We start from the raw sequence: 27,984 nt of genomic DNA, 5'->3' as shown, positions 1-27,984 counted from the left end.
GTTTGTACTCAAGAAAACGGGATTATTTGTACGTGTCTTATTTCGCTAAAAATGAGTAGAAGCACGGTTTAGGAGTAATAAACAATACTTATATTGTGTTTTGCTTTATGTAAGACACACGCGTAGAGTTTTAAAGGCTATTTGTGCTTTTATTTTGAAGTGTAATCATCATCTTCCGGTGAAATGTAAGCTAACATGTGTGTGGTTTAACGGGAGGCGTTAAGGCGCTGGCAAACCTAGCAACAAAATAAAATTTGCCCACCGTAACCTATGCACCTAAAATGCTCTGCAATGGATTCTTAAAAGAGTGAAGGAAGCAGCGGGTTCGCGTTCATTAGGTGACCGGGCCAGCCTACTTTTCGAGACCCTGCACCCCGAACCGCAAACGTCTGTGCGGACGCTGGAGAAGCTACAATGAGCTCGGAGCACCAGAGCGACAGCGAGGACGCCGACGAGTCGCGGGACAGGCCCAACGGCGGCACCGTCTCCGACAAAGAGGAAGACCCTGACATTGACGATTCGGATGAGGAAGATGACATCGCTCGGAGAGTTTCTCCTTCACCCCCCGCGAGCAGCGAGGGTCTAGTGGCTCCTATCGCGGGGTCTCCCGTATTGGCGGAGCGAGAGCCCCGCTCCAGACCGGCCGTCGCACCGCTGAAGAAGTGCACTGATGGTAGCTCCGACACTGGTGGTGGCTCCGACACTGACAGCTTCAGGGGTGCTAGCCTGTTTTCTTGGTTGCAGAGCAGGACTATAAGACGAGGGGTGTTTGTGGACCCAGCTCGGGATAACTTCAGGACAATGACAAGCTTGTACCGCTCTATGAATCCGGCTGTAGAGTCAGTTAACCTGGGCACTCAGACCCATGGAGCCGTGTTTAACCTGGAGTACTCCCCGGACGGGTAAGGTTTGTCTGCGTTTTAGGGTGTGAAGTTGAGAGATTTCCCGATATTTGTGCGTTAAAAGCTTGAATTTAAAAGCCACATTCGTCCTCACCTACCTACTTCAGCTCACACACACTCACTCGGTGTTTATTGATGACATAATAAATAGTTTCCAGACAAACCCCATCAGTTTGTTCACTGATGATTTAACAGTACGTTCTTAATATCCTCAAAATGTAACCTCCAACGTCTTGTACAACTAGTGAGCACTTCTCGGACTTAAGCCAAGAGACAGCAGATGTAAGAAACAAATCCTGCAGACAAACCAGGTCAAGCTGTGGCCAGTCTGGGTCACATTTGTTTTGTGGGCTCACACTTCCTGTCCTGGCTGTACCGTGATAGCGCTGCTGTGCACAATACTCGTCAATACTCAATACTTTGACCTGTGTCTGCATTTGACGCTTGAATTTTTTTCAATTTTACCTATTCTTGTTGTGCAGTTTTAGTAACATTGTTGTGACTCATTATTATAGCAAAAACGCAATGAGTAGTGTAGCGTCAATGCAAGTAAAATTCATCCTGTCTACTTATTAGATTGCCTATAAACCGAGAAAATATTCTCCTTTTCCCCCTTATGCTTTCGTTTGCTGCTGCATAACATCTTGTCGCACATGGACAAAGAGATCAACTGTTTTTTTTCTTCTGATTAGGTCTGTGCTGACTGTGGCCTGTGAGCAGACTGAGGTCCTGCTGTTTGATCCAATCTCATCCAGACACATCAAAACCCTGACGGAGGCCCATGAGGACTGTGTCAACAACATAAGGTGCATTATTCTAATCTTGAATCTCTGGGGAAAGGTTTTACAAATTGGGTCTGTAGCTCAGTAAAAGGGAGCAAGAGACCTGTGGGTTAAGGTAATAAAACATAATAAACAGTCTCTATTACAGCATGAGTCTTTAAATCAAGTATGACATGCAGAGGCTAATAAAAACTACTTGGATGCATTTTATTGGGTCTGAGCTCTCGCTGTGAGGATGCAAGAAAGAGATGTTGGATGGAAGAGCTGAAGGTGCCAAATAAGAAATCCTTCCGCATTTCAGTACAACCTTAGTTGAACAACAACACATATCATCCATTGCCTTTATTTATATGAAAAAAATTAAGCCAAAATGCTGAAGCAGTGTGTGGAAAAACAAAGTACATATTTGCAGCTTCCATAGAAATTGAGCAGGTATGTAGCAGCCAATGAAATGCGCTTCTTTAATAGATAATTAGCAAGTGTGAGCACCTCTATAAGCGCAGACGTTTTGTCATTTTGCAGCTTTGGAAAGTCAGGACTGTCTTAAAACAAACCCCAGGAGGAAAGACAAAAGCAGTGATCTTAGAGAAGCAGCTGTTGTTGTCCATCCATCTGAGAAGGGTTATGAGGCCATTTCCAAACAATTTGAAGTCCATCATTGCAGAATGATGGACTTCAAATTGTGTGAAAAATATATTCAAAGCGTGACAAATATTATTCACAAAAGAAAAATATTAAAGACAGCCAAGGCTCTAAGGCCTCCTTTAGTGTGTTTAATATTAAAGTTTATGACAGGACTGTAGTGAACACTTATGGCTTGTTTGGAAGGGTTGTCAGGAGAAAGCCTCTTCTCCCTAAAAAGAACATATAAGCACAGCTTAGATCTGCAAACCAACACCTGAGCAAATTGCAAAGCTTCTGGAACAATCCCCCTTAAGACAGAAGAGACCCAAGCAGAGATGTTTGGCCATAATACACACGCTCACGTTTAGAGAAAGCGCCTCACAGCAGCTGTCAACGTGGTTGTGGAGGGCTGATGTTTTAGGCTTGTTTCGCAGTCACGGAGTTGACCGTGGACTGTTTTGTATACCAGACTATTCAAGAGTCAAATGTGAGGCCATCTGTCTGACAATTAAAGCTTGGCTGAAATTGGATTATGTAACAGGACAAAGATCCAAAGCACAGCAATAAAGTGAAGCAACGTTGTAAAGAAGAGTGGGCCAGAATTCCTCCACAACAATGTGAGAGACTGAAAAAGTCGTACAGAATGTGAGAACATCACGTTATTGCTGCCAAAGGTGGTTCTTCAAGCTACTCAATTATTGGGCGTACTTAGATTTTCACACAACTGCTTTTGCATGTTGGTTTAGTTTCTGTTAAATAAGTAATGATGCAGTGTAATGTGTCATGTATTGTTCTTCAGTGGAAGTTGTATTTAAAGAGAACCTGCTAGGAACCAGAATTTTATTTTCACCTAATATGTAAAGCCATAGAATTGGAGCAGGGTGTATTTTCTTTTCCACAGGACTGTAGTTTCATTTTAGTGGCATCAGGTTCTTACAGAGATGTGGCATTTGTACATCATCCCACTTGATAAAAGACTTCTGTGTAGAATAGCTCTCTTCTCGCTCCTCACAGTGTCCTCACAGATCTTCACGAGGATGGCAGCGTAGGGAAGCGCCCCAGATTGGTCAACCTGTGTCGAAATTACTATCCACTGGGTTTCCTAAATCTGTGTTTCTCTCCCTGTAGGTTTTTGGACAATCGTTTGTTTGCCACCTGCTCCGACGACACCACAATTGCATTATGGGATCTGCGTAAGCTTAACTCAAAGGTTTGCTCATTGCACGGGCATGCCAGCTGGGTGAAGAACATCGAGTATGACACCAACACTCGTCTCCTTGTCACGTCTGGCTTCGATGGTAATGTCATCACATGGGACACTAACAGGTTAGCCATTGTCTACGGTGTGTTTATTTTACGTCCATGTGCTCGTTGTGTCTCTGTGCCATGTGCAGTTATGGTGAAAATAAAGTATATCCTTATTAGAAGTGGCCTGTACTTCAAACCAATTTCAACATGCCCAGGTTATCTTATTGTGATCTGGATTTTGTTTCTTTTGGCTTTCAATCAAAATGCTTTAATTTAGTTAGTTAGTTATTTAGTTTCATATATGTTACTACATGTTATACAAAAATGACAAAAATTTCAAATACTGATTTCAGTCATGAGCTAAAACCTCGGGTTTCGCACTGCACTAAATCTTTCAGTCAGTTTTTCCCGGTCTCAGATCTATGCGATATTAATGTGGGTGGATAGCTCTAATATGATCATCTCCAGGATACAGCTTTGGCTGAGATAATCATATTACGTCTGTGATATTAGACCACAGAAGCCCAAACCACCTGCTGGTCGACCTTTCTGTATGCAAAGGGCAACCAATCAGAAAGCTGGGATAAAGGGAGGGAGCAGGAGCTAGAACAGCTGATTTGAGGAAATGGAACTGAGGGTCTGCACCAAGGCTGATCTATACAGGAAGGGTTTTATAAGATATTGTAATCTAACTGTCTGTTAAACCTTAATTACTCCTCTGCATTTATAGGTTTACAGAGGATGGCTGCCCACACAAAAAGTTTTTCCACACTCGCTACTTAATGAGGATGCGCCTGACACCTGACTGTTCCAAGATGCTCATTTCTACTTCCTCAGGGTACTTGCTCATCCTCCATGACCTGGACCTCACCCAGTCCCTAGAGGTGGGCAGCTACCGAATGCTGCGAGCACGACGGACTCCCCTCAGCTCAGGTCAGATCAGGCTCATTCGGAAATTAATGAAGTGTTTTGCTCATGTTCCTTCATGTTTATCAGCTGGATTGTTCGCGTTAGGTTGGTGTTTATTTAAAAAAAAAAAAACTATAAATGCCTTTTATGATTTTGTAGATGGAGGCACATCAACGTCCAGATCCGCTTGTACTCCTCGCCAGGGAAATGACTCCAGCAAGCTCCACCCTCATAGAGAAGGTCAGGGCGAATCATGATATAGAAGGGATAAACTACTGACACATGAGGTTTTGTCTTTAATGTTATGAAAAACTGCGCTCGTAGGGCTGTCTCCCAGAAACAGTCTGGAGGTGTTAACTCCAGAGATCCCCGGCGAGAGGGACAGAGGGAACTGCATCACCTCCCTGCAGCTCCATCCCAAAGGCTGGGCCACACTCATCCGATGCTCCAGCAACACGGATGACCAAGAGGTGAGAAACATGGAGCGGTGCATGAAGCTGACATAATCACATTTTTGTTTATTAAAATGCCTTAAACCACCAAGATCCCTCTTCAAGCTATTTCTGTAATCTACACAGGCTAAAATACGCCTTCACTAATATTTGTTCCCTCTAAAAGTTTTGTTAGCCATTAACAAGCGTAATTCTGGCTGTATATTTGACCACTTTTCTTGTAGAACTGAAGTGCAGTGTCATACTTTTAAGCAGCTTACAAGTAAAAGGCCACTAAAGGCTGTATTTCCAGTGATGACGCTGATGCGATTGCGTATTTAATCATCTGGTATTAAACTGCATCACTTGTATGTCTGTTTTCTCACTGCCTTTCTCTCTTCAGTGGACGTGTGTGTATGAGTTCCAGGAGGGAGCACCCACTCGCCCGCTGGTCTCCCCCCGTTGCTCCCTCCGCCTTACCCACTACATCGAGGAGGCCAACGTGGGGCGGGGCTACATCAAGGAGCTGTGCTTCAGCCCAGATGGACGGCTCATCTGCTCCCCTTACGGCTACGGCGTACGCCTCCTGGCCTTCGACGAGCGCTGCGGCGAGCTGGTCGACTGCCTGCCCATCCAGACCAGCTGCCTCAGGGAGATACGCTCCATCTACTCGCACAGTGACGTAGTGCTCACCACAAAGTTCTCCCCAACACACTGCCAGCTGGCCTCGGGGTGCCTCAGTGGGCGTGTGGCCCTTTACCAGCCCAAGTTTTAGCATCCGGTGCTGTTGAAGAAAGAAGTGTCGCAGACCTCAGTGAAGAAGTACTGATTAGGGTTTATGCACAGCAAGTCTGAGAATATATCAAAGAAGCATTAATTTATTCATAATCACACACAAATCTATAAAAACCTTGCATTGCCCAAGTTTAGTGCAGCTACTTAATCGCTTTGATTTTTACTGTTTTGCCATTATGTGTTTACAGATTGTTTAGCTACTGAGAAATATGCTTAGCTTCTGTCGGAAACATTAAAGGAAAAGTTGTCAAAAACTCTAAAAAGGAGAAAAAAACGTGTAGCAATCCTAAATCGGATTCCCGGCATCTGTTTGTCTGAATCTTTTTCCGATAAACTAAAGAAACAAACCCTAAAAGTACTTCTTGACCCAGGTCTGCAGCAGCTAAGCAGGCAAAGTTAGTTTGGATTGTAAGTGTCAGCTGCTAGCCATTGACATGGGAGAAGAACGGAGAAGACTTGAGCTGTGGACCGGTGGCCAGACTGCAGCAGTGGATGGAAACCTCACTGACCCTGAACTTTAAGAAGAAAAAAAGGCAGTGCAAGAAAGATCAGTTGGGTTTTACTTTTCTCCTCAGAGACAGTGGCGCAACGTGGCATCAGTGAAGGACAAGCTCGTTTTCATATTAACGATTCATTCTCTATAGCAGTAAAAAACTTTGATTTTGTTGAGACTCGGCACACCCAGATGTTGCTGTCTCAGGACAAAAACACTAAGGATGCAAGCGGACATGAATCCTAAAGGGACGAGTAAGGAACGGGCGCTTTCGTCTGTCGCTGGTCGTCTCAATTCAGCGTCCTCTGCTGCACATCGTGTCGCTCGCTGCTGCTCTGCTCATGCCTTTTCTCCACAGGTGCTGCTTCTCTGCTCATACAATCTGAACTTTGACCCCTGACTTCAAGTACGTTTTCTGTCTCCACCCTGTTTCTGCCTTCATGGTCTTTGATAGTGTTTTTTTAAAGTGGTTTTATTGGTGTATGAATTATGGCACTACTTGTAGCACGATGTTTGATGCTATTCTCACAGTCACTGAGGCTACTTTAAGAGTAGATACATTGGAGTCACTTTTCATTTCCTGTAAGTGGAAACTGCTGAAGTCCAGCTGCTGTCGGTGTCTCATTTTCAGATTTTTCCACACCCACTCTTTGTAAAAATGAAAATGTAGTAGCAGTTAAGTATTTTTCCCTTAAACATTGCTGGCATTATTATAGATTTTCCACATCGAGCACGCTGCTCTGGCTTCCCAACCCTGCCTGCGTCTCGCAGCATCTACATCGTTTCATCTGAGAATGCAACTCTTTAAAATATTTTCATCTGACTTACTTTTTTCTTTTTCACTTTTTTCCCCTCCAGTGTTACTCAAACAGAATGGTGCACTAAACGTATTTACAGTTAGCCTCAGTATCTATGTTCAAATAGTGAGGCTAACTAATGTGTTTCTAATGTTTTTGACTGCATTGGAGCTGTCAGACAGCTGGAGACAGACAAATAAGCTGTTTCATTAATGCTTGCTGTAGAATATTGCCGGCCTTTTTATTTTATCAGTGGCATGTTCACTTTTTGACTGAGAAAGATTCTTTACATTCTTTATTTAACATTTGCAAGATGAAATTGTGCTTTTTCTACCCCTGAACCTAAGTTTTTTTTGGGTTTTGGACAGTGCTAATCCACACTGTTTTGTCACACCTAGTGTTTCACGTTTGCTTGTGTTAGCATACAGTTGATAAGCAAGGCTTTTCTCCTCTTTAAAGGAGCAAATTGCTTTGACTGTTCTGGTAAGAGCCATGCTTTTGTGTTTTGTATAGCTGCTGTAAGCACATGCCTGATTGTTACAACTGTAATGTATACTGGCTACAGTACATACTGACTGACTGCAGAGTAGATGGAAACTTGCTGTTAGGGAAACAAAAAAAAAAAGAAAAAAAGACAGAAGCGTATACTACTATGCATACCAGCCTCTTAAGATAATTCTTCTTTCTTATTTATGTGAGACTCTATGTTGAGCTCTTAGATGCCAAATGTTTTGTTTCTGTTTGTTTTTCTTTCTTTCTTTTTTACTTGGACTTCTCTGCCGTGAGCTAAAAGTGGGTATCTATTTGTGGATTTGGAAATATCTTCTCTTCTATCTATCTTTTGGGAAGTGTCTCATTCACATCTGGTGGGGTGTTGAGATGGAACTACATTCATGCCTTTGGTATTAAAGGGGGAACTGTTGCTTTATGGATATATTGAACACTCAGTATTTAGTGGTGTATATTTGACAGTGTTTAGATGCTCTAAATTCTGAACCTGTGTCTCTAAACCTTAATGTTAAAAAAAAAATACTGCAAAGATAAGAGTGCAGCAGCACCCCCTACAGTCACAAAATGTTAAAATGCTGGCTAATCACTCCAAATATTCAGGGTTTTACAGTCATGTGACTACCAGCTCTACTTGTTTGCCATCTTGGATGAGTCTTGGACACAAGTTTTGGACACTGTCCTTGACTGTCTGTCATTTACAAGTTTTAGATAGAAGCTGATGGCGACACCTGTGAAATCGGTTGTTAAAACCCCCCAATTATTCCCCCCCCCCCCCCCCCCCAAAAGAAAAAGCCCTCCGTGTGATTGCTTTGATTGCTACCAGATTCCTGTGGTTGCATGGAGTTTGCATCAAGCAGCAACTTATCTGCAAACACTCACCAACTAGTCTGACTGCTAGTTTAACAAAATGTTCACCAAGTAAAAGTTTGCATTTTTCCAACCCACGCTCCAAAACTTTCTGGTTTTGTAGCGTTTCTGGTTTGTTTTGCACTTTTTTGCTTGACTAGTAGTTGGCGAGTGTTTGCAGACAAGTCGGTGTCTTCCACGAAGAGAACATCCAGCCCTGGCAATTTGAGAGCGACCAAAGCACTCTGAGATTTTGCAGTAGGACCCTCTTTGAGGCAGATTTTTACCTAGCAACAGCATGCAACCGCTCACCAACTGTTGGGGGAAATACACATTTTCTTCCTGTCCTGAATGGTGATTGTATCTCGTCCAATTTGGCTGACAACGAGCGCCTTGCATATGACCTCAAAAACCTTTATAAAGCCAGTGGTAAGATTAGCATAATCACTGGGAAGATTATTAATTAGCACTTCTGTCTCCCTTGGCTACTCAGTGTGCCAGTGGATAACATTTAATTCTGTTAGAGAAAGCTGGGCTAGCTGCTTCCAATTGTTTCCACTTTGTGCTAATCTAATGCAAACTGGCTGTTAGGGGTAACTTTATATTAATTGTGAGTGCTATTATTTCTTCTTTTCTGGTCTCAACTCAGTGCCACAAAATGTTGGGGGGAAAAGTGCGTGATAACATTTAACTTCATTTGGGTTTGAGGTGATAACACAGGTGGAGTCTTAGATTCTAGCTCACTGTATGGTCCTGCAAGCAATGAGAAAAGATGCTTTTAACACTTTGTACCTCAGTTACATGCTCAAAATGTGTTTTCAGTATGTTGCAAACGGAGTCCATTTCACCTTCAGCTCTGTCGTCTTTCTTTCCCTTAAAATTATTTAATTTCTCGGATTACTGACATTTTAAAAAAAGTAGACATTTCTTCTGTAAACAGCTACTTTAAAATGAACTGACTGAACTGATGGTTAAAGGATGCTGTGTATTCACCGCTGCTTTTATTTCACTTATTATACTCACGAGCTCTTTGAGGAAAAGTGTCTTATCTGCCATTTTCACTTCAGGTATAGTAACTAAACACCGGGTTCATTTTTAGGAATTTCTTTGTTGCTTTATTGCTCCGGTTCTGGGTTTTTAACCTGTTTTCAGCTGTGGGTTAAAGGAATGCTCCCAGTATTTGTGGCGATCACAGCTGGGGAGGGGGAAGGGTAGATGCACTGTTGTTTCCTACCTGGTTACACAGAGTAAGTAATCCTGACAGCGATACTAAAAATGGTACTTATCAGAAATAAAAACTTAGCTTCTTTTTCACTGCTGACTGCTCTGTGTTTGGGTCCTTTATTGTTAATTTTCTCTTCATTTATTGATTTATTTTTAAATTGTCTTTAGAATTTCTTCTCTATATGTCAGTCAAACTCTTTCGCATCTGTTGCAGTCCCAACTCTGAGAATGACTTTCCTCATGGGAGGATTAGCAAGTTAAAGGAAGAAATGGTTTTTATTTTTATGATCTGGTGAGTCAATTAAAGATTATCTAAAGGGGAGAAGAATCCTATTCATTCAATCACATCATATAAGGACTAGAGATGGCACGATACCACTTTTTTATGTCCGATACCGATATCATAAATTTGGATATCTGCCGATACCGATATGAATCCGATATAGTGTTTTTTAATCAACAAAACTTTTTTAAATATCTTGCTGCATTTTGTATAAGTTCATACTCAAGTTTAAAACAACAACTACACTAAAGCTATTCTGTTATACCTGTATCCAAAAAAAATATTTCATAGTTCAGCAATACTGATCAATCTAATAAACTTAAACCTACACCATCCTCCCTATTCTGGTATTTTAAAGAGTACTTAGCATATATATTAAGCAACCTAACTAATAGGGTTCCAACTCCCAGCAACAACAAAAATAAATAAATAAAAAATAGGGAACCACCCCTCACGCTCCACCTCATGATGCTTAATCGACGTAATCAACCTTAATTTGATGCAGTGTGGAAAAAAAAATGCACAGAAATCAATTATTTTTCAAGAAATATTAAATAGATTCAACATCTTTCTTCAACAAAATTGCAGACTGCACAGATGGTACCTTCACAAAGGAAAAAGTACTATAGCTTACTAGGGTATATATATATATATATATATATATATATATATATATATATATATATATATATATATATATATATATTAGACTTAATAGTTACTATATACAGTAATGGACTTCTATTCATTTTGCATCAAATTAAAACTTTGGCTGTCAGATAATTATTTATTAAAAGCTAGACATTTTAAATGAGAATAAGAAAGAAAAGTATGTCTTTGTGCCCCCTTTTCCCTGTTAATGCCCTATCGGCCCCCCTGGCTAAACTTTGCTAGATCCGCCCCTGCACAGTTACCAGCGTCAGCTACGTAGAAAAAGATCCTCGAGTAGAAAGTAATATTAAATAAATTCTAACAACAGCTTATAGAGCTTAAACGTGCTGCTGTTGTTCAGCCCCTGGTTTCCTCTTTCTGGTGCAAAGTGGGCCAAAAGCAAACAAGAGAGAGTACTCCCGACAGAAAAGCCGATCAGCTGATCGTTAAGCAGTTTCATGATTGGAGTAGCAGCAAGAAGAGGCAGTCTTTGTTAAGCTTAACGCAGGAATGCTTTACAAACATTCAGAGATGGACTTACACACTTGCTTTACTTCTCTCGGGGATAACTTTGTCGGAGATGAAATGCCGGGTTGCTAGCGAAGCTCCAAATGCTATCCAGACCACCGACAGGTCCCGCATGCCACAGCCGCTCTATCACGTGATGCATACTGCTCCGACGTGCTAACGTTCTGAGGTGAGTTATGGCGTGTTGCAAGTTTTGTGAGGTGCTTTCGTGATATTTAATGGATCGGATTACATTTTTTATTTTTCTCCGATATCCGATCCAGTAATTTAGGTCAGTATCGGACCGATACCGATACTAATATCGGATCGGTCCATCTCTAATAAGGACTAGACTGAAAATGAAGAGTCAAGACTTTTTCACGGTGCTGTAAATACACAGGAGGACGAGCAATGCAATTTCTGACTACTTCAGAAAAGAAGATAATCCAGCCAAAAATACATGTAGGAATTGCAACAGTAGTAGCAAAGGATCTCACGTACATATGTACAGTCTGTCATTTTTTTTCTGTCAGTGGCAGAAACATGTTTACACAGGTACATGATTGGCCTGAAAATGAAAGACTTTGGTTGCACCTGAAACACCCTACATCACATTATTACTTGACTTGCAGGGGGTGTTTATCAGTGGGAAAAACTGTAAATCTTATGAAAATACAGTTAAAGTCCAAAATCTATCCCCTCCTTCAGATTTTCCAAGAGCCATCCAGTTGGACATATTAGATTCTTTGCTGGGGTGTTTCTGCCCCCTGGGCCTTATGTTTATACCCCTGCTCTATATTGTACAGATGTTAGCCTATCTGAGCTACCACAGGGCAAGATGTGTAATTTCATTTATTTTTATATATATATATATATATATATATATATATATCCATAGGTCCCTCATCCTATGTATGTAGCCCCTTCCGCCGGGGTTACAGGAACATCTGTGCCGAGTATAACCTAGAAGTCCCGAGGTCAAAATGGGAGATGCCCCCAAGGGTGGTGGAGAATGACCGAGCTAAGATCCTGTGGGACTTCCAGATACAGACGGACAAAATGGTGGTGGCTAACCAACCGGACATAGTGGTGGTAGACAAACAGAAGAAGACGGCCGTAGTGATCGATGTAGCGGTTCCGAATGACAGCAATATCAGGAAGAAGGAACACGAGAAGCTGGAGAAATACCAAGGGCTCAGAGAAGAGCTCGAGAGGATGTGGAGGGTGAAGGTAACGGTGGTCCCCGTGGTAATCGGAGCACTAGGTGCGGTGACTCCCAAGCTAGGCGAGTGGCTCCAGCAGATCCCGGGAAAAACATCGGAGATCTCTGTCCAGAAGAGCGCAGTCCTGGGAACAGCTAAGATACTGCGCAGGACCCTCAAGCTCCCAGGCCTCTGGTAGAGGACCCGAGCTTGAAGGATAAACCGCCCGCAGGGGCGTGCTGGGTGTTTTTTTTTTTTTTATATATATATATATGTATGTTTTATTAGTTTCAGTTTTAGCTTTTCTTAAATATTTTTTATGGATGGAGGGCATATGTCAAAGGCAAGATATAGGAAAATCCGTACAGGTGTTATAATAAAAACAGTTGATGTTCAATCTTGCAGATGTGCAGAGTCTCAATAAAAGCACCTGTCAGTGAATAATTAGGCATGTTGTTAGCAGATTTCGACAATACTAACAGATAGTTACATAATCTATAATCTTTATATTTTTATTTTATTTTTATTTTTTTAAGTTCAAGAAATCATTTTACTTTGATATTTTTCAAAGGTCTTAAATTTGTTTTGTTTTGGGAGGGTTTTCACATCTAGTTCTAATTAGCTGTGATAACTTTGGTCTGCATGATTCTTTGGGCTTAAGTTGCAAGAATTAAATGTGTACAATTGCAGACAAAGTTGTGATAACTCTTTGGCCAGACTGTAATTAATAAAACAAAGTTTTTATTAAAAGACATAAAAAATCCTTTTTGCAGAAATGTTTGTAGTAGATAGACATTTATTGTTTGTCTATTGGTTATCTAATTTGGTGTAGTATGAATGGGCATGGCAGTATTTAAGCATTAAAACAGATGTATTTATGAAACTTAAGCCATTCAGTGGGCTGGATTGGTGTCTAGCCACAGGCTTTATTTAGATGTTCACAGTGAAAATAAATTTTTTCTCTCATTTATTTGAATTCTTTCTTTTATTTTGACTACATTGTGCGTCTGTTCAGCACTTTAGCCAACGCTTGATGTCTTTTAAACGTGCTATACAAATAAAGCTCATTTGATTTGAGGTTTGTCCACGTGCCACGCAGATTTCCCTCTTTTTCATCCTTCCACTCATCTCATGTCCTCACTTTCAGATTGCAACCAATGGCAGTTTCTTTCATCTGTTCACTTCTGTTAACCTTAGGTTCAGATTAAATACACTGGATAACACAGTTATTTAACTTTATTGGTCCAGTTGGACTTTAGTCAGACAACCAAACTAAAAAATAAAAAAAAAACACTTTTAGAAAATTTATGACATCAGACCAGCTGACACGGAAATCCTCACCTTAGTTAATGTACAAAAGAAAAAAAAAAACGGTAAATTCACAATTTAGGAACTCTTTGCGTAACTTTTAAGGATACTTGAACCAATTTAAAAACCTGTTCTGCAATAACATTGTCCCCAAGAGTTTATGTGCCTGTCATAGCCTGAAGGGTCCCCAAACTGAGAACAGTGTCAGAGACATAAAACGGTCTGCATGTTTTGATATCTGAGAAATACTTTTTGTTAACCAGGTAAGCTCCTTTAACAGCAGAAATGTAATTTTCCCAGAGGACAGTTCATGAACCCGTTCTCCCATCTCCTCTCATGCTTTCCAGGCTTGAGAGGACCGAGCTCTTCTCATCCGCTGACCCTCCCTGCGGCGGTTGATTGCCTTGGTGCTAGCCCGTAGCTTTCGGAGCCTCAAAGCACGAAGACGCAGCTGAAGATCCTGCGGGATCTTCCCCCCTTTGGCCCTGATCTCCTTCAGCCTCTGGATGGGTGTTTTGGTGAGGATGAAGTCACAGATGGTGGGATTTGGTTCCATGCCGACATTGCACCGACGCATGGATGGGAAGTAACCCACGGCCCAAACGATCACCTTGTACTCGCCTGGGTTCAGAAGACGCCAGTAGTCCCCATCAGTGGCTACAGAAAAAAATGAGGTTTGCAGAATTTTAATCTAAGTTTCTGGTTGTACTGGTTAATGCATCTGTAGAAGATAAATTAATAATTTTGCCAAAAACTGATTGCAGCTTCTATCTTGTGACGAAAATGTTCTTTGGGGCTCCAAATGGCTTGATATCAGAGATATGTTTGACGGATTACAGGTCAGTAAGTCATTTACAACAGTTCAAATACAGCAATTGTCAAAATTGTTCTTTCGGTGTGTTTGGTTACAGGCTGTTAACTTGGTATACACAGAAATACAGCTAAAACAAAGATGCATTTGATGGTTGTAGTTTGACACTTTTTACTTTAACACCCTGCTCATTAGAAAGAAAATCAACTGGCTGACCTGATCGGATGTCATGGTCATGGTCCTCCACCTTGATTATAGCATCTGCTATTCCTTTTTTGGTGAGCTTGTCCCTGACCACACCTTTGATGCCTCTGTGAACCTGAGAGAGGAGAAAATGCTGCCGTGTGAGCCACTGCTTTGAAAACCACGTGATAACTTGTACCATTTTCTTTGAACAGGTTTACCTGCTCCATGTAAACCAGCAGAGACTCCTTATTGTTCTCCCACTCGATGGGGAGTTCACTAACATGAGGAAACTTATCACAGGACAGCTCCACTGTCACCTCGAAGCAGTTGGTGTGCAGGTAACTGAAGTCGTTCATACCTGCAGGAAAGGCAGGCACAGAAAACACAGTGAATACTGAGTGAAACAGTCGTGCAATTTATAGGTTTAAGGGGAAAAAGAACTGAATTTGATCCTTGAATAGAGAGAAATATGACATCTGTCATTGATTAACTTGGTTAAATATTGATGTATTTTTTCCATCCATCCATCCATTTTCATCCGCTTTGTCCGGGGCCGGGTCGCGGGGGCAGCAGCCTAAGCAAAGAGGCCCAGACCTCCCTCTCCCCAGCCACCTCCTCCAGCTTATCCGGGGGAATACCAAGGCGTTCCCAGGCCAGCCGAGAGATATAATCTCTCCAGCGTGTCCTGGGTCTGCCCCGGGGCCTCCTCCCGGTGGGACATGCCTGGAGCACCTCACCCAGGAGGCGCCCAGGGGGCATCCTTGTCAGATGCCCGAACCACCTCAGCTGGCTCCTTTCGATGTGGAGCAGCAGCTGCTCTACTCTGAGCCCCTCCCGGATGGCCGAACTTCTCACCCTATCTCTAAGGGAGAGGCCAGCCACCCTTCGGAGGAAGCTCATTTCTGCCGCTTGTATCCGCGATCTCGTTCTGATGTATTTTTTAAGCTTGCAAATTATAGCAAGATTAAAATTTGATATGTACTGGAGCCTAGTTTAATTTAAGGGACATGTAATTTGACAGGATGTTTGCACATTGGTAGTAAATGTTTTTAAGTGTTTCAATCTGCTCTCTTGTTTTGTAACACTAACTGAAATCACACAACATCCTCTGAAGAGGACGATGCAGCATTTTTTGGGTCTGATGAGTCTCAGATGGCGGAAATCATGCTCAGAACAGACTGATGAAACTCACTGCCAGGAACCGTGTGCCAGGCTCCGCCGTTGATGATGTTGTTATGTGACTGAAATTCCTCGTAGTGGCAGATACGTCGGTCCGGGTTGGCCATCACCAGGTTAGTCGAGGCATAGACCGAGGCCAGCCAGCGAAAGAAGGCGTTGTCTGCTGTTGGCGTGTCTTCCTGTGGCGCCCAGTCACGGGTGCAGTCGAAGGGATAGGTAACAACAAGCTCTCCACCATGGAGGTTGGCGCTGAGCACAAAGGGAATGTCCTGCATCCAGCTGATGACCGCACGTGTCTCTGGTGCAACCTGGGCAGAGGTAGAAGGAGTTTAGTTTAAGCATGTGAATCTGCAAAAAAATTAATTGTTAAAAGTAAAAAGGCATGCAGTATTCAAAAAATAAAAAGCTGCAGTATTAAAAGTAAAGAAAAAAAGGTGAAAACATATTATTTTATTAGGTTATTTGTCTTTTACTACAGCGCATTATCATATTTCTCTTTGACTTTATATTTGATTCTTAGCATGCTTTTCTATTTCTTTAGCATTCTTAGTTGCAGTTACTGTGTGTATGAGAGTCTTAGGTTCATTGGGTTTTTTCCTTTATGTTAAGTTTACTGTGATGTCCAAGTTTCCCTGTTTAGTTATTTCCTGTTTTAGTTTTCTAGTTAGTTGTCTCCTGTGTTTTGCATTTAGTTTTATGTCCTCTGTTTTGTTATCGTGATTAGTTTGACCTGTGCCTCGTTGCCCAGATGTTTCTAATTCCCTGATTTGTTAACTGACCCTGTTTTCCTGTTACGGAGTGTGCGATGCTTTTGTTTTGGACTACTTTCTTTGTTCATGGAAGACACTGCCAGATACAGTCTGACTGATATTAGGCCAATATTAGCTATTTGCTGATCTAACACTGTTGGTGTTTAAAAATCAATGAATAAAGATTAGATGAAAATTTAAAGATTAGAGGCAAGGCGCTCCTTTCCTGCTGGCATCATGTAAATACTACAAATCCAAAAACCAGCTGGTCTGAGCAGAGTTGCTACGTTATGGCGTCCAAAACGATGAAGCAAGATTTCACCTTATCTGGGTAACTTCAGGGTTGACCTTGGGGTTTCAGTACTATGACGATGGATCACTACTTTCTGATTTTATTGCCACGGTAACTTAAACTGCAAACCCAACCTGCTCCACATGAGGTTGTGTTGCAGGTTAGAGATCAACGGGTATGAAATCACCTCCTATTGACCAATCAGTTCTCTATAAAATCACTTTCCCAGACCTCTCTCCTGAGAGTAAGAGGGTCTAAAGATTTTTTTAAAGTGTTTAAAGTCATTGTGTTTCACTGATGAGCAATTATAAGAAATATATGTTCTTAGACATAACGTTGTGGTGGGATTGTCTTCATGACACCCGGGACGCACTCTAGTATAACTTCATAAATCAGTTGTGTAACTTCTGTAAGCCACTTCTGACGTGTGATCAGCGACTGCGTGTTTGCCATTAGTGAGAGCAACTTTTTGGAAAATCTTTTCTATATGCACTTTAAAGTTCTTTTCCTGTTTTTCTAGCATGATCTTGACTAATAATTGTAAAGCCAACATGGCAAAGACTGTAATCTGCATATGTGCAACCTTGTGCAACCTGCAAATTGATGGCCAGGAGTGTCTCTACACAAAAAAGTCTGTATCAATATTGATTAATATTAATTCAAAATTGATTTAAAAGTCCAGTATTGGTCGGGCTCTAGTCAGAGAGTTAATGGAGTAAAGAAGGAGAGGAAAATTCTAAATGTTGCACAGAAAAACTTGCTTTTGTTCTTTTTTTTGTGAACTTTTGTGGACTTGATCTTGAACAGGTTTTTAACATATACCTTTTTCTCATTTGTTTTCCATTCAACAACTTTAATGTCTGATAAAACGAGCAATTTCTCATTAGATCTATGCACTGCTTACACTGATGAAACATCTAACAACTCGCAGACATTTTAAACGTGGAGGAGCCCTGTTTTTGTGAAGTAAATTCTGTTGTCAGATGTATGTGAAGAAGGAGGGAAGACAATACTGAACCCTGAAATGTCACAAAGTCAAACTTCTAACAACGAAGCAAACAAGTGGAAACACTAAGCCTAGCTCCTAAAACTGGTACTTAAGTACAGTTCTCAGGTGAAATAATCAGACACTGGAAAGATTTTCAGAATAAAACACAGATGGCAGGATTAATAATCCTAACCCATATGATGCAGTTAAATAAATACCCTTTTTAATAACAAAACACACCCAAGAAGAAATTCACCAAAGAAAAGCTTGTATATAGATCTGGTGATCTTTTTCTGTCATTAAGCAGGATTTCAGCCTGTGTTTGCCTTGAACACTGTCACCAGACACTGAGTGACAATCCTCAGGCTTTCAGGAAATCTAGTTTCTTGGCTCTGAAATGATTTCCTGATCTGAGCCTTTGCATGTCAATGAAATGAAAATAATGGCACGCCGACTAAAGCTGACTAAAGCTGCTCTTTCTCACGACCTTCGTGAGAACAAAACAGTGAGCATTGTAACATTGTAGTCAATTCTAATGCTTTAGTTTCTATTTCCTGTCAATGTTAAAATAGCCTCCAGGTGGTGCCAATGAAATGAATTTTTCAAATGCACAAATGAGATGCATTTCCTTACTGTGGCGTCTTCTTTGGTGTAGTATTCTGGGATGGGGATGTAGTGGTTGGGCACTTTGGATTTATCTGCTGCTTTTTCTTCGGTGTCCCACATAATGTTGTTCAGGTCTGGGAAGTTATGATTCAGGTCGATTCCTTCAAAGCTGTATCGTCCCTCAGCCCATCCAGACAGTTCTGAACCCTGCACCACATTAACAAGTATAATGTGGGGATTATTAAAGAGAATATATATACACATATACACATATATATATATATATATATATATATATATATATATATATATATATATATATATATATATATATTAGGGGTGCAACGATACACAAAATTCACGGTTCGGTTCGGTTCGATACTTTGGAGTCACGGTTCGATATTTTTTCGATACAAAAAAATGTTCATGCCTTTTTAATTTGTCATTTATTAAAATTATAAATATATATTTTAACTCAAAAGTACAGTTTTTAAATTTAACCCTAACCCTTGTGCGCGTTTTTTATTTTGACAGCGAATGCGCACCTGTGGACCACTTATGTGCAGCCCTGGTTATTTAGCTCATCATATTGCAGCCACAGAAATTATTTTGTCCATGAAACCATAAAGCTGCACTTTCTTTTTGCCTTATAGTCTCATTTGTCATAACTTCTCCGTTTTGTGGTAAGCTTTTCTTTGGCTGTCACTTCTTCACCCCGACCTGTCTTATTTGGCTCAGCAGAACTAAAATATATATACTGCTACTTTTACACACGGACTCACATAAGCTCAGCAATTCTCTGCGCGATCAACCTCTCACATGTTTAAGCTTGCTGCGGGAGATTTCACTTGTCATGTTTGCATAGTAAGCTAACGATTAATAAGACGATGTCAGAGGAATTGGTGCACAAATTATCATCACTCACAGATCAGTGCTGTCATTGCAAAGTGAAAGCAAAAAAACAAGCGCAAATTCAAACGAGATTTCAATATGTCACATATTGACAGTGGCTCACCGATGCCAATGACATAATTACCCAGCTACATTTCTGAAAGAATGCAAAAGCATTGACATATATTTTTCCTACAATAGCCCGACAGGCAGGGAAGAGATAGATTTTGGTAGCCCGACTGGAAAGATCGCTAGCTCCGGGACGTCGGGCTAGCGATTTTGCAAGCCCTGTATCTGATTGAGGAATCACTCATCTTTGGAAAAGAGAGTTTATTACAGAGAAATGTCTCTTTCCAAAATAAAAGCTATACTATCCGCTTCTTCTGGGCTATATTCTCAGCAGCATAAGGAGAATCACGTGCTAACAGCTGTCTAAATGACTCGGCTAAAGTTAGTAGCATGCTTGTTGTTTTTGTCTTTGCACTAGGATGATGTCGGCATAAATGTGCAGTCATATTCGTTGTGTTCCCACTAGTGCTTTCAGGTTAATCTCGTTGAAATGACCTTAACGCCACAACACGGCAAATCTCCGTTAACGAGCTACCGCCGATCGCCCGTGCATGGGGCTAGACGGCCAACACGTTAACGAGCTAACTGCGCTAACACACTAGTTCACATCAATGTAATTAAGCATTGCATGGCACATCCAACATACTGTTTTACTTTAGTCCATGACTCGCTTACCTTCAGGGTCATACGTCACATGAAAACCAAAATAATTCCAAACGCCAGATCTGAATGAGGGTGGGGGAGGTCCATCTTGCAAGGAGAGCTTAACTTCTGTCTCGCTAGCTTGCCCTGCGCTCTTCCTCCTGACTATGCTGTCTGTGTTGAGCGCTCAGTGGATCTGCGCTCGACAGTGCAGCCTAGGCGGAGTAGTCGAAAGCAGATTCACTGAGCGCTCAACACAGACAGCATCGTCAGAAGGAAAGTTGATAAAATAAATTACAAATGTTGTATTGTTCATACATATGCGTACCGAACCGAAAGCACTGTATCGAACGGTTCAATATCGATACGAATATCGTTGCACCCCTAATATATATATATATATATATATATATATATATATATATATATATATATATATATATACATATATATATATATTTTTTTTTTTTTTTTTTTTTTTTTTAAAGAACAAGACATGAGCCTAATTAAGATTTACCCACCTTCACATAAGCCTCCTCATATCCATCTGGGTTCATGGAAGGCAGGAGGTGGATTCGCGTCTCGGTGACCAGCCGTACAATACGCTGGTTGCCCTTTTTGTATTCTTTGCACATATACTGCATGAGGTTTAGGACAAGCTCTCGACCAAGAGCTTCATTTCCATGCATCCCTGCCACGTAGCGAAACTCAGGTTCCCCTGCCAAGAGGAAAATTTAGAGCCACTTTACATGCCAAGGAATAAAACAATGTGGAAGAACTGACTGGGGCACTTCTAAAAGGAGGTCATATTAAACATTATCTAAGATTTTAAGTTTATTTTTGTTTTCTAAAGCTCAGCAGCACACTAGGAGGACATTTAATTGCTCAGATAAAGCAGTCTGTGTTAGGCAACAGTTTGGCGCCAGGCATTTCTAAGTACATGACTCCAAAGACCTGAAGTCTGGGCTTTTACCACAAAAATAAAATATGTTCAAGGCCTCAGTGTTTTCTCTGAGACTTGGCACTGATCACTACTCCATGAAATCAATTAAACAGCTGCTGACGCATAAGAGCAAAGTGCCTGGGAGCAAAGTGATTTTGAAACGTGTTTATGGCATTTCTCTTAAGAAACAAAGACAAGCTGTACCATACTTGATTTTACTAATCTTGCTGGCAGATGTTGAGTGGCCACAGATCACATTTAAACCCAAGCCTGTATCTAATGGCAATGGTTCAAAGAAATAAAATCATTTGTTTATACAAGAGAGGCCTTCTCCTCAGGACCCCTGCCTCCCTGTGTGGGGCTGCTGCAGAAATCAGGCTGTATAAACAATGGTGGACATTGAACTGCACCTCTGAGCTGCGAAACTCTGGGTAACTTGAGAAATATGACAAACCAGAAAGTTTCATTCCAATATCTTCAAGTCTTACCGATTTCGTGTTTGCCCGGGTTATCTGAGATCTCCATAACGTAGAGTTTGAGGCCCATGTAGCTCCTCCCTATAGTGTAGACGCGGGTGATGTCGGGACACTCCTCCGTCACAGACTTCATGAGCTTCAGGGTTCAGAAAACACGCTGGAGTGTAAGGCTTAAAAGGGTTAAAGCTGAACTTTTACCAAATCTGCAAACCGTTAAGAGCATGAGTAAAAACCCTGGTGTTTATGGGAAAGCCACTCATCCTGTAACTTTCCTAACCTTTCTCATCTCTTTGTAGTTGTGGTGTCTAAAGTCCAGAGCATCCTTGGATCCTGATTCATGTGCTGAGTAAATGTCAGATGGATCTTAAAGAAAGTAGCAGATGTTTCCAGTTACATATTTTCTTTTAATTGACTTTCGGAGGTCAACATCTTAATGCATTTGAACATCCACAGTAAATGCTGTGTCCCTCTCGACTACTGTTTTTTTTTCCTACCGTGAACACGGCAGCCAAGTATTTCAGCCCTGAGGCAGACGGTCCCGTTGGAGTACCAGGTCTGTGGGTTGATGCGGATGAAACGGGCAACGGTGGGAACAGGAAGGAGCCCAAGAACCGGCGTCTCAGGATTCTGGTTTCCTTCAAATAGCTGCACAATTCAATGTGAGTTCATATAAGTTTGTGGAGTCATGGAAAAAAGATAGCAGACCCTAAGGTTTTGTATATAAGGATAACATAATAGTAATCTGGCCTTATCAGGTTTTATTTACGATGTTTATTAGGCCATTTCCAAAGAACTTAATTCTAAAAATAACATGCCACCACAGCTTATGTGTGCAAAATTGCCTCAGAACAACCACAAGGCATCTGGAACAATGTCCTTTGAAGAGATGGGATGTTTGGCCAAAATGCACAGTGCTACGTTTGGAGAAAACTAAACAGCGTATCGGCACAAACACCTCATACCAACTGTCAAGCACGGTGGTGCGGTGGTTATAATTTGGGCTTGTTATGCAGCCACGAGACCTGGGTACCTTACACTCATTGAGTCGACCACGGATTCCTCTGTATACCAAAGTATTGTAGAGACAAATGTGAGTCCATCTGTTGGACAGCTAAAACTTGGCTGAAATTGGGTCATGCAAAAGGAAAATGACCCCAAGAAAATCACAGCAAATCTACAAAAGAATAGCTGAAAAAGATGGTGTTGCAATGCAACAGTGAAAGTCCAGAGCTTAAGAAGGCAAACTTCAGTGAACTGCAACAAGATTATAAAGACTAGTGCGCCAAAATTCCTCCACAACGATGTGAGAGACTGATAAAGTTGTAGACAAAACAATTCAAGTCGTTGCTGCTAAAATAGGTGCTACAAGCTCTTGAATCGTGGGGTGACAGGACAGTGGAGGAAGAACATGCAGGAAGTGGGCCTGAGTTTGATTCTGCAGTTGCCTTTTGGCAGATGGTTTGCCTGCTCGGCCCACTGTGCTAATGATTACAACACAAATATAGCTGAAAACATGACCTTCTTGGCAGAGTTAGCAATGGCTTTAAAATGAAGTGGAAAACTTTTGTCTTGCCTTCATTTCCTTGGAAAGAGCTTGGACTTTCCAAAATATGTGACGTCAGGCAAAAAAAGAGTTTGAACTGCAGTTTTCAGTCAAACCTTAAATTTCTTTGTACACACTGCATGCTGGAACATTGATCAATTATGTACTTTAGTTTGTTTATATAGTGTGTTATAATGAGTTAAAGGCCACCCCCGAATTTCAGTTTTTGCCGTACTGTATTTGTTTCACTCTGAGTCCTCTCTAATCTGCACCAATACTTAAGGTTTTGGTTTACAGTCTATATTTCACTTTGGCAGAGAAACTTCAAAATCTGTTTTCCATCTATGTTCCTTAAATCGCAGAATAGAAGAAGTAGTTCTCACCGCTTCCTGCGTCCCGTTCATGGAGGTATGCCAGGTTACAGAGTCATTACTCAGCTGAACTTTGTAGGTTTCGACCCAGTCCCAACTAAGACATAGACCAAAAAGGAAAACAAACATATATTTTTTCAGTGAGCTCATTGCAGCGGGCAGCCAAAGAATACCACAGCACTCCATCTTTGCTTTAGACAGTATGTTCAATGAAGAGCTAATGTCCATAATGCTAACAAATTATTTTGATTTTCAGCTTTAATCCTGATACTACCTGACCTCCAGATGGAGTTTCGCCCTTGCAGAATGACTCCAGTAAACAGAGTGAGATGAAGGGCATCCACCTCGAGCCACTGGTGCCGGTCCTTATACTCGGCACACCAAGCTCCATCATACAGATCTCCATCCTCAATGCCAGACTTGGGAAAAAAAGGAAGAGAAAAAAAGAAAAACGCACGTCTCAAAGAATCCAAGAAACACTCCCTGAAAACTTGAGGTTTGGCCTTCTTGTAAAGCATTGCATAAGAGTGCTGACCTAATTTTGAAATGATTACTTTCAGACTCCAGACTCAAGATTTTGGACCGCAGAACAAGAGGAGTGGACGGCTGCAGTGATAAACACCTCTGGCTCTGCATTCATCAGATTATTTTATTTAATTTTTGTACATTTTTTTCTTGGAAGAAACAATGAATCGATTTTATTTTATTGGCTAATGAGCCTGCTAAGTTAAAGGGTGGATACTTTATAATTTATAGTTCCTGTAATAAACACTAGAAATAAGTATTTAAGTTAAATATGACAACTTGAAAGGAATGGCTAATCCCATTATGAGATCAAATTAGTCGAGATATCTGATTATAGAATAGAATAGAATAGAATAGAATAGAATAGCCCTTTATTGTTATTGTACATGTACAACGAAATGGTGGATTGATTTTGGCTGAACCAACTCAGCTTCTCTACTTTTAATAGAAATACACACTTACTTTACTTGCCACTTTATTACAGAAATACATTATTTCCTCACCGATTTATCAAGGTACTAGAAACATGTCTCTAAGATTTTGCTCCACATTGACATGATGGCATCACACACAGTGGCTGCAGATTTGTCAGCTGCACATTCTCAATGTGAATATCCCTTTTCAGCTGCATCCCAAAGGTGCTCTGTTGAGTAGGGCTCTGGTGATTACGTAGAGTATTTGAGTACAGTGAACTCATTTTTATGTTCAAGAAAGAATGTTCAAGACTTTTTAAATGAAGCAGTGTCTTTCCAAATTTCTGTTTTCTAATTTTGGTGAATTGTGGCCTTAGTTTCCTGTTCTTAGCCAATAGCATTTGCATCTAGTGGGTCTTCTGCTGCTGTAGCTTCAAGGCTCGACTTGTTGTGCATTCAGAGATGCTATTCTGAAAGATTATTTGAGTTACGGCTGCCTTCCTATCAGCTCAAAGCAGTCTGGCTAGTCTCCTCTGACCTCTGACACCAACAAAGCATTTTCTCCCAGATAACTGAAGCTCACTGGATATTTTCTGATGTTTTTCAGACCATCCTGTGTAAACCCGATAGGTGCTTGTGTGGGTAAATCCCAGTACATCAGCAGTTTCTGAAATGCACAGACCATTTGGCACCAATAACTATGTCACATTCAAAGTCACTTATATCACCTTTCTTCCCCATTTTGATGTTCAGTTTGAACTTCATCAGGCCATCTTGACCATCTGTGCATCCTAAATGCACTCAGACGCTGCCATATTATAGGTTAATGAGATATTTGCATTAACAAACAGTTGAACAAGAGAACCTAACAAAGCGAGAATAAATTTCTAGTTAATTGAATAGAACCCCCCCCCCCCCCCCCCCCAAAAAAAAACAACAACTTCAAAGCACCAGACATTTAATAATGTATTACAACATCCCAGTGGACTTTCTTGTCATTTTGGACCAAATCCTTTATTCCACATTAATCTGAGTCTCAAGTAAAGTAATTCTAACCGTGACAAAAAGTAACTGTCGTTTTTCCTGGACCTTTATGGTGACGTTTCTCTTCACTATGGTGATAAATTAAACATCTGTAGATTTTGCACGTTGACAGAAGAATTTTTTTTTTAACTGTTTTTAATACGCTTTGCATAGAAACTGGAGATTCACACACACACAACATTTGAAACATAACAAAATAGTATTCAGTTGGTTCTGCTTGATTCATCAAATTTAATCCATTCAAATTCATGTCTTTGAAGCAGCAGTCAATCTAAATTAACTAATAAAGGTAATTTTAGGTTGTATTTCTTTATTTGATTTTCAAAGGGGCCAAGTTTTTAAAAAAATGTGTGCAGTTTGTTTATGTTAATAAAATTTAACAATGCTTTCCAAAATGCTGAGAGATGAGTGTCTGTAATAGCCTCTGACCCACTGACCTGGATATTCAGCCTCCCCCTGTGAGGACCCAGCCCCGACCGCTGGTAGGACGAAGCTTGAATCTGGCTGTCATCAACTCGCAGGGACTCCAGGCCAAGGGGAGGACAGTCTGCGCGGAAAACAAAAGTGAATCATCACGCGATAAGATCTTCTCTGGGTTTCTGTCTCCACATGTTGATCCTCTGCAGAAGCAGCTCTGAGATTGACAGCGGAAGGGTTAACCTTTCTCTCTCTTTGTGGTTTGTCTGAGTAAGCAAACAAATGCCAGATGTAAAACGAGCTCCAAGCTGTTATGTGAAATATCTCTGATCATCTTGAGCCAGTTCTGTGGAAGTTTGGAGGCCCCTCACCTCCTCCTCCCCCTGCTCTGCTTGTTTCGGGGAGTAGAGGAAGCTGCAGATATTGGAAATAGTGGAGGCTTTGGATGTAATTTGAGACAAAGTGCAGAAAAGTCAAATGTTCAGCAGATCAGGGAGGTGAGAGCTACAGCTGCAGGGGATTCTGTGGTTTAGGGAACAACTAATAACATTCACATCAGTCACAAGCAGGTCAAAACAGCTAAATCCAACATAATGAGCAACAGCAAGTATTACAAGCAGTAACAAATGCTAAACAGTGTTATACAGCTGTGTATAGCTGAAATACATATTCCTTTAAGTGACTGACTGAGAAGAGATTTTTAAAAGCTAAGCTAAGCTAAAACTAAACTTCAAACTAACTTTACTGGGATTTTTTTGACCTTCTATGATTGTAAATATAATATAATAATAGCAATAATTATCTCCATCTACTTTTACAGCTTGATTTGTGTTAAAGGTTTTAAAAAGGTAGGTATCACAATTTAATTGCCTCTTTAATTAATATGGAGTTAATACTGGAGCTCATAACACAGCTTCATGCAAAAATCAGACTAAATGGGTAATTTTTTTCCTACCCAGTTTCGATTTGTCATCTTCAGTCTTGCGGTCTCTTGGGTCTTTCTCTTTCTTGTTTCTTTCTTTGCTGGTGTCCGTGGTGTCCAGCTGTTTGTCTCTGACAGTGGTGGTGAAAATGTCTGGCTCTGCTGTTGCTGGAGTCGTTCCGTCCCTGCTCTCGCCCTTCACAGCCTCGGTCCAATTCAGAGTTGGCCTTGTTGTTGTTGTGTAGTTGATTAATGCATAACTCTTAGTCGGTGCTGGGGTGTTTATCAGTGCTGCAGCACTGTGTGTCAAAAGTCCCAGAAAAAGCACTGCAGGCAGCATGCACAATGACTTTTCCATCCTGGTCTTTGTTGCTGGAGAAGAGTGAGGGGGAAAAATTCCCCTTTGGTTTATGAGATGACAGAGCCAGACCTCCATCCACCTCCCCTCCTCCTCAGTCCCACCTCCCCTTACTCCCTCACTCTTCCTCCCTCCCTCCCAAAATTCCAGCTGAAGTCCTGCAAAAAATTGTGACAGCAAATGTATCTGTGCGTGGTTACAATATAGGCTGTGTGTGCCCGTGGGAACCAAACACTGAGCTGCCTTCAAAAAATTTGTTAAAATGATGATTAGAAATGTGTTTATTATAACAAAGTGAGCATGTAGTTTTATAGCACTTGACAAGTGGGGTTTCTAGTCCTCTTATAATGATTCAGACTTACTGTGCCAAGCTCTTTTGAACAGGACTGCACAAGTTGTCCACAATGAGTTAAAAAATGAAATGGTTTTGGTGCATGAAGAACCACCTTCAGCAGCAATAATTTGAAGTAATTGTTTTCTGCATGACATGAAAAATTCCCCTTTGGTTTATGAGATGACAGAGCCAGCTTCCGTGCAGTAAATGCTTTACTGGAGTTTTTCTTCCCCCCCCCCCCCCCCCCCCCCCCCAAAAAAAATAATTAAAAATTAATTAGTAGTGGATGTGCATCTGAGCAGCAGAAAACGTGTACGACATATGCTTTACTGTGATATATTTGTATGAACAACTGTTCAAATTCAGCCTGACCTTAAGGCAAATATTCCTGTCTAGCAGGTACATGTTTTCACTGTTTTAGCAAACAGTCAGAATATGCTAGTGTACATGACGGTTTCATCTGATATCAGCCCACTCAGGATATCCTTTGAAACATTCAGGTTTAGGTTTCAAGCTTCTTACAGTTTAGAAGCAGCTTAGTCTCTGTTTCTTTGTCTTCCTGATGAGTTCAGGATCTGACATGGAAATTAAAAAACACACAGGTACGTCTCATATTTCTCCAGGTGTGTTTGGACTACTGGTTTATAGCAGTGAATACGATGTTTCTGAACTTCGTAACCACTTTTCGGCAGAACGTCTTTTTGCCTTGTGTT

The 27,984-nt window shown here is 41.1% G+C and overlaps 2 protein-coding genes across 2 annotated transcripts; one reads left to right on the top strand and one right to left on the bottom strand.

The window, feature by feature from the left end:
* Nucleotides 1-59: 59 nt before the first annotated feature.
* On the top strand, nt 60-9,658 carry wdr32 (WD repeat domain 32). Its single transcript, XM_082515879.1, has 7 exons — nt 60-902; nt 1,595-1,708; nt 3,437-3,634; nt 4,287-4,489; nt 4,625-4,705; nt 4,790-4,935; nt 5,300-9,658. Exons 1-7 carry the CDS (start codon nt 415-417, stop codon nt 5,669-5,671), a joined length of 1,602 nt encoding a protein of 533 aa, XP_082372005.1. The 5' UTR covers nt 60-414; the 3' UTR covers nt 5,672-9,658.
* A 3,767-nt stretch (nt 9,659-13,425) lies between these two features.
* Nucleotides 13,426-27,008, bottom strand: LOC309694981 (putative carboxypeptidase X1). Its single transcript, XM_082515304.1, has 13 exons — nt 26,613-27,008; nt 25,678-25,787; nt 23,538-23,677; nt 23,271-23,355; nt 21,839-21,989; nt 21,622-21,707; nt 21,357-21,480; nt 20,447-20,643; nt 18,351-18,530; nt 15,702-15,996; nt 14,728-14,867; nt 14,540-14,642; nt 13,426-14,169 (listed from the first exon to the last, which is right to left on the bottom strand). The coding sequence occupies exons 1-13, from the start codon at nt 26,935-26,937 to the stop codon at nt 13,847-13,849; spliced, it is 2,259 nt and encodes a 752-aa protein (XP_082371430.1). The 5' UTR covers nt 26,938-27,008; the 3' UTR covers nt 13,426-13,846.
* Between the last annotated feature and the right edge of the window lie 976 nt (nt 27,009-27,984).

The sequence above is a fragment of the Aulonocara stuartgranti genome (assembly GCF_965226115.1).
Source record: "Aulonocara stuartgranti genome assembly, chromosome: 19".
Taxonomy (NCBI): Eukaryota; Metazoa; Chordata; class Actinopteri; order Cichliformes; family Cichlidae; genus Aulonocara; species Aulonocara stuartgranti.
Note: the sequence above shows the minus strand (reverse complement) of the source record. Positions and strands in the feature narration are given on the sequence as shown.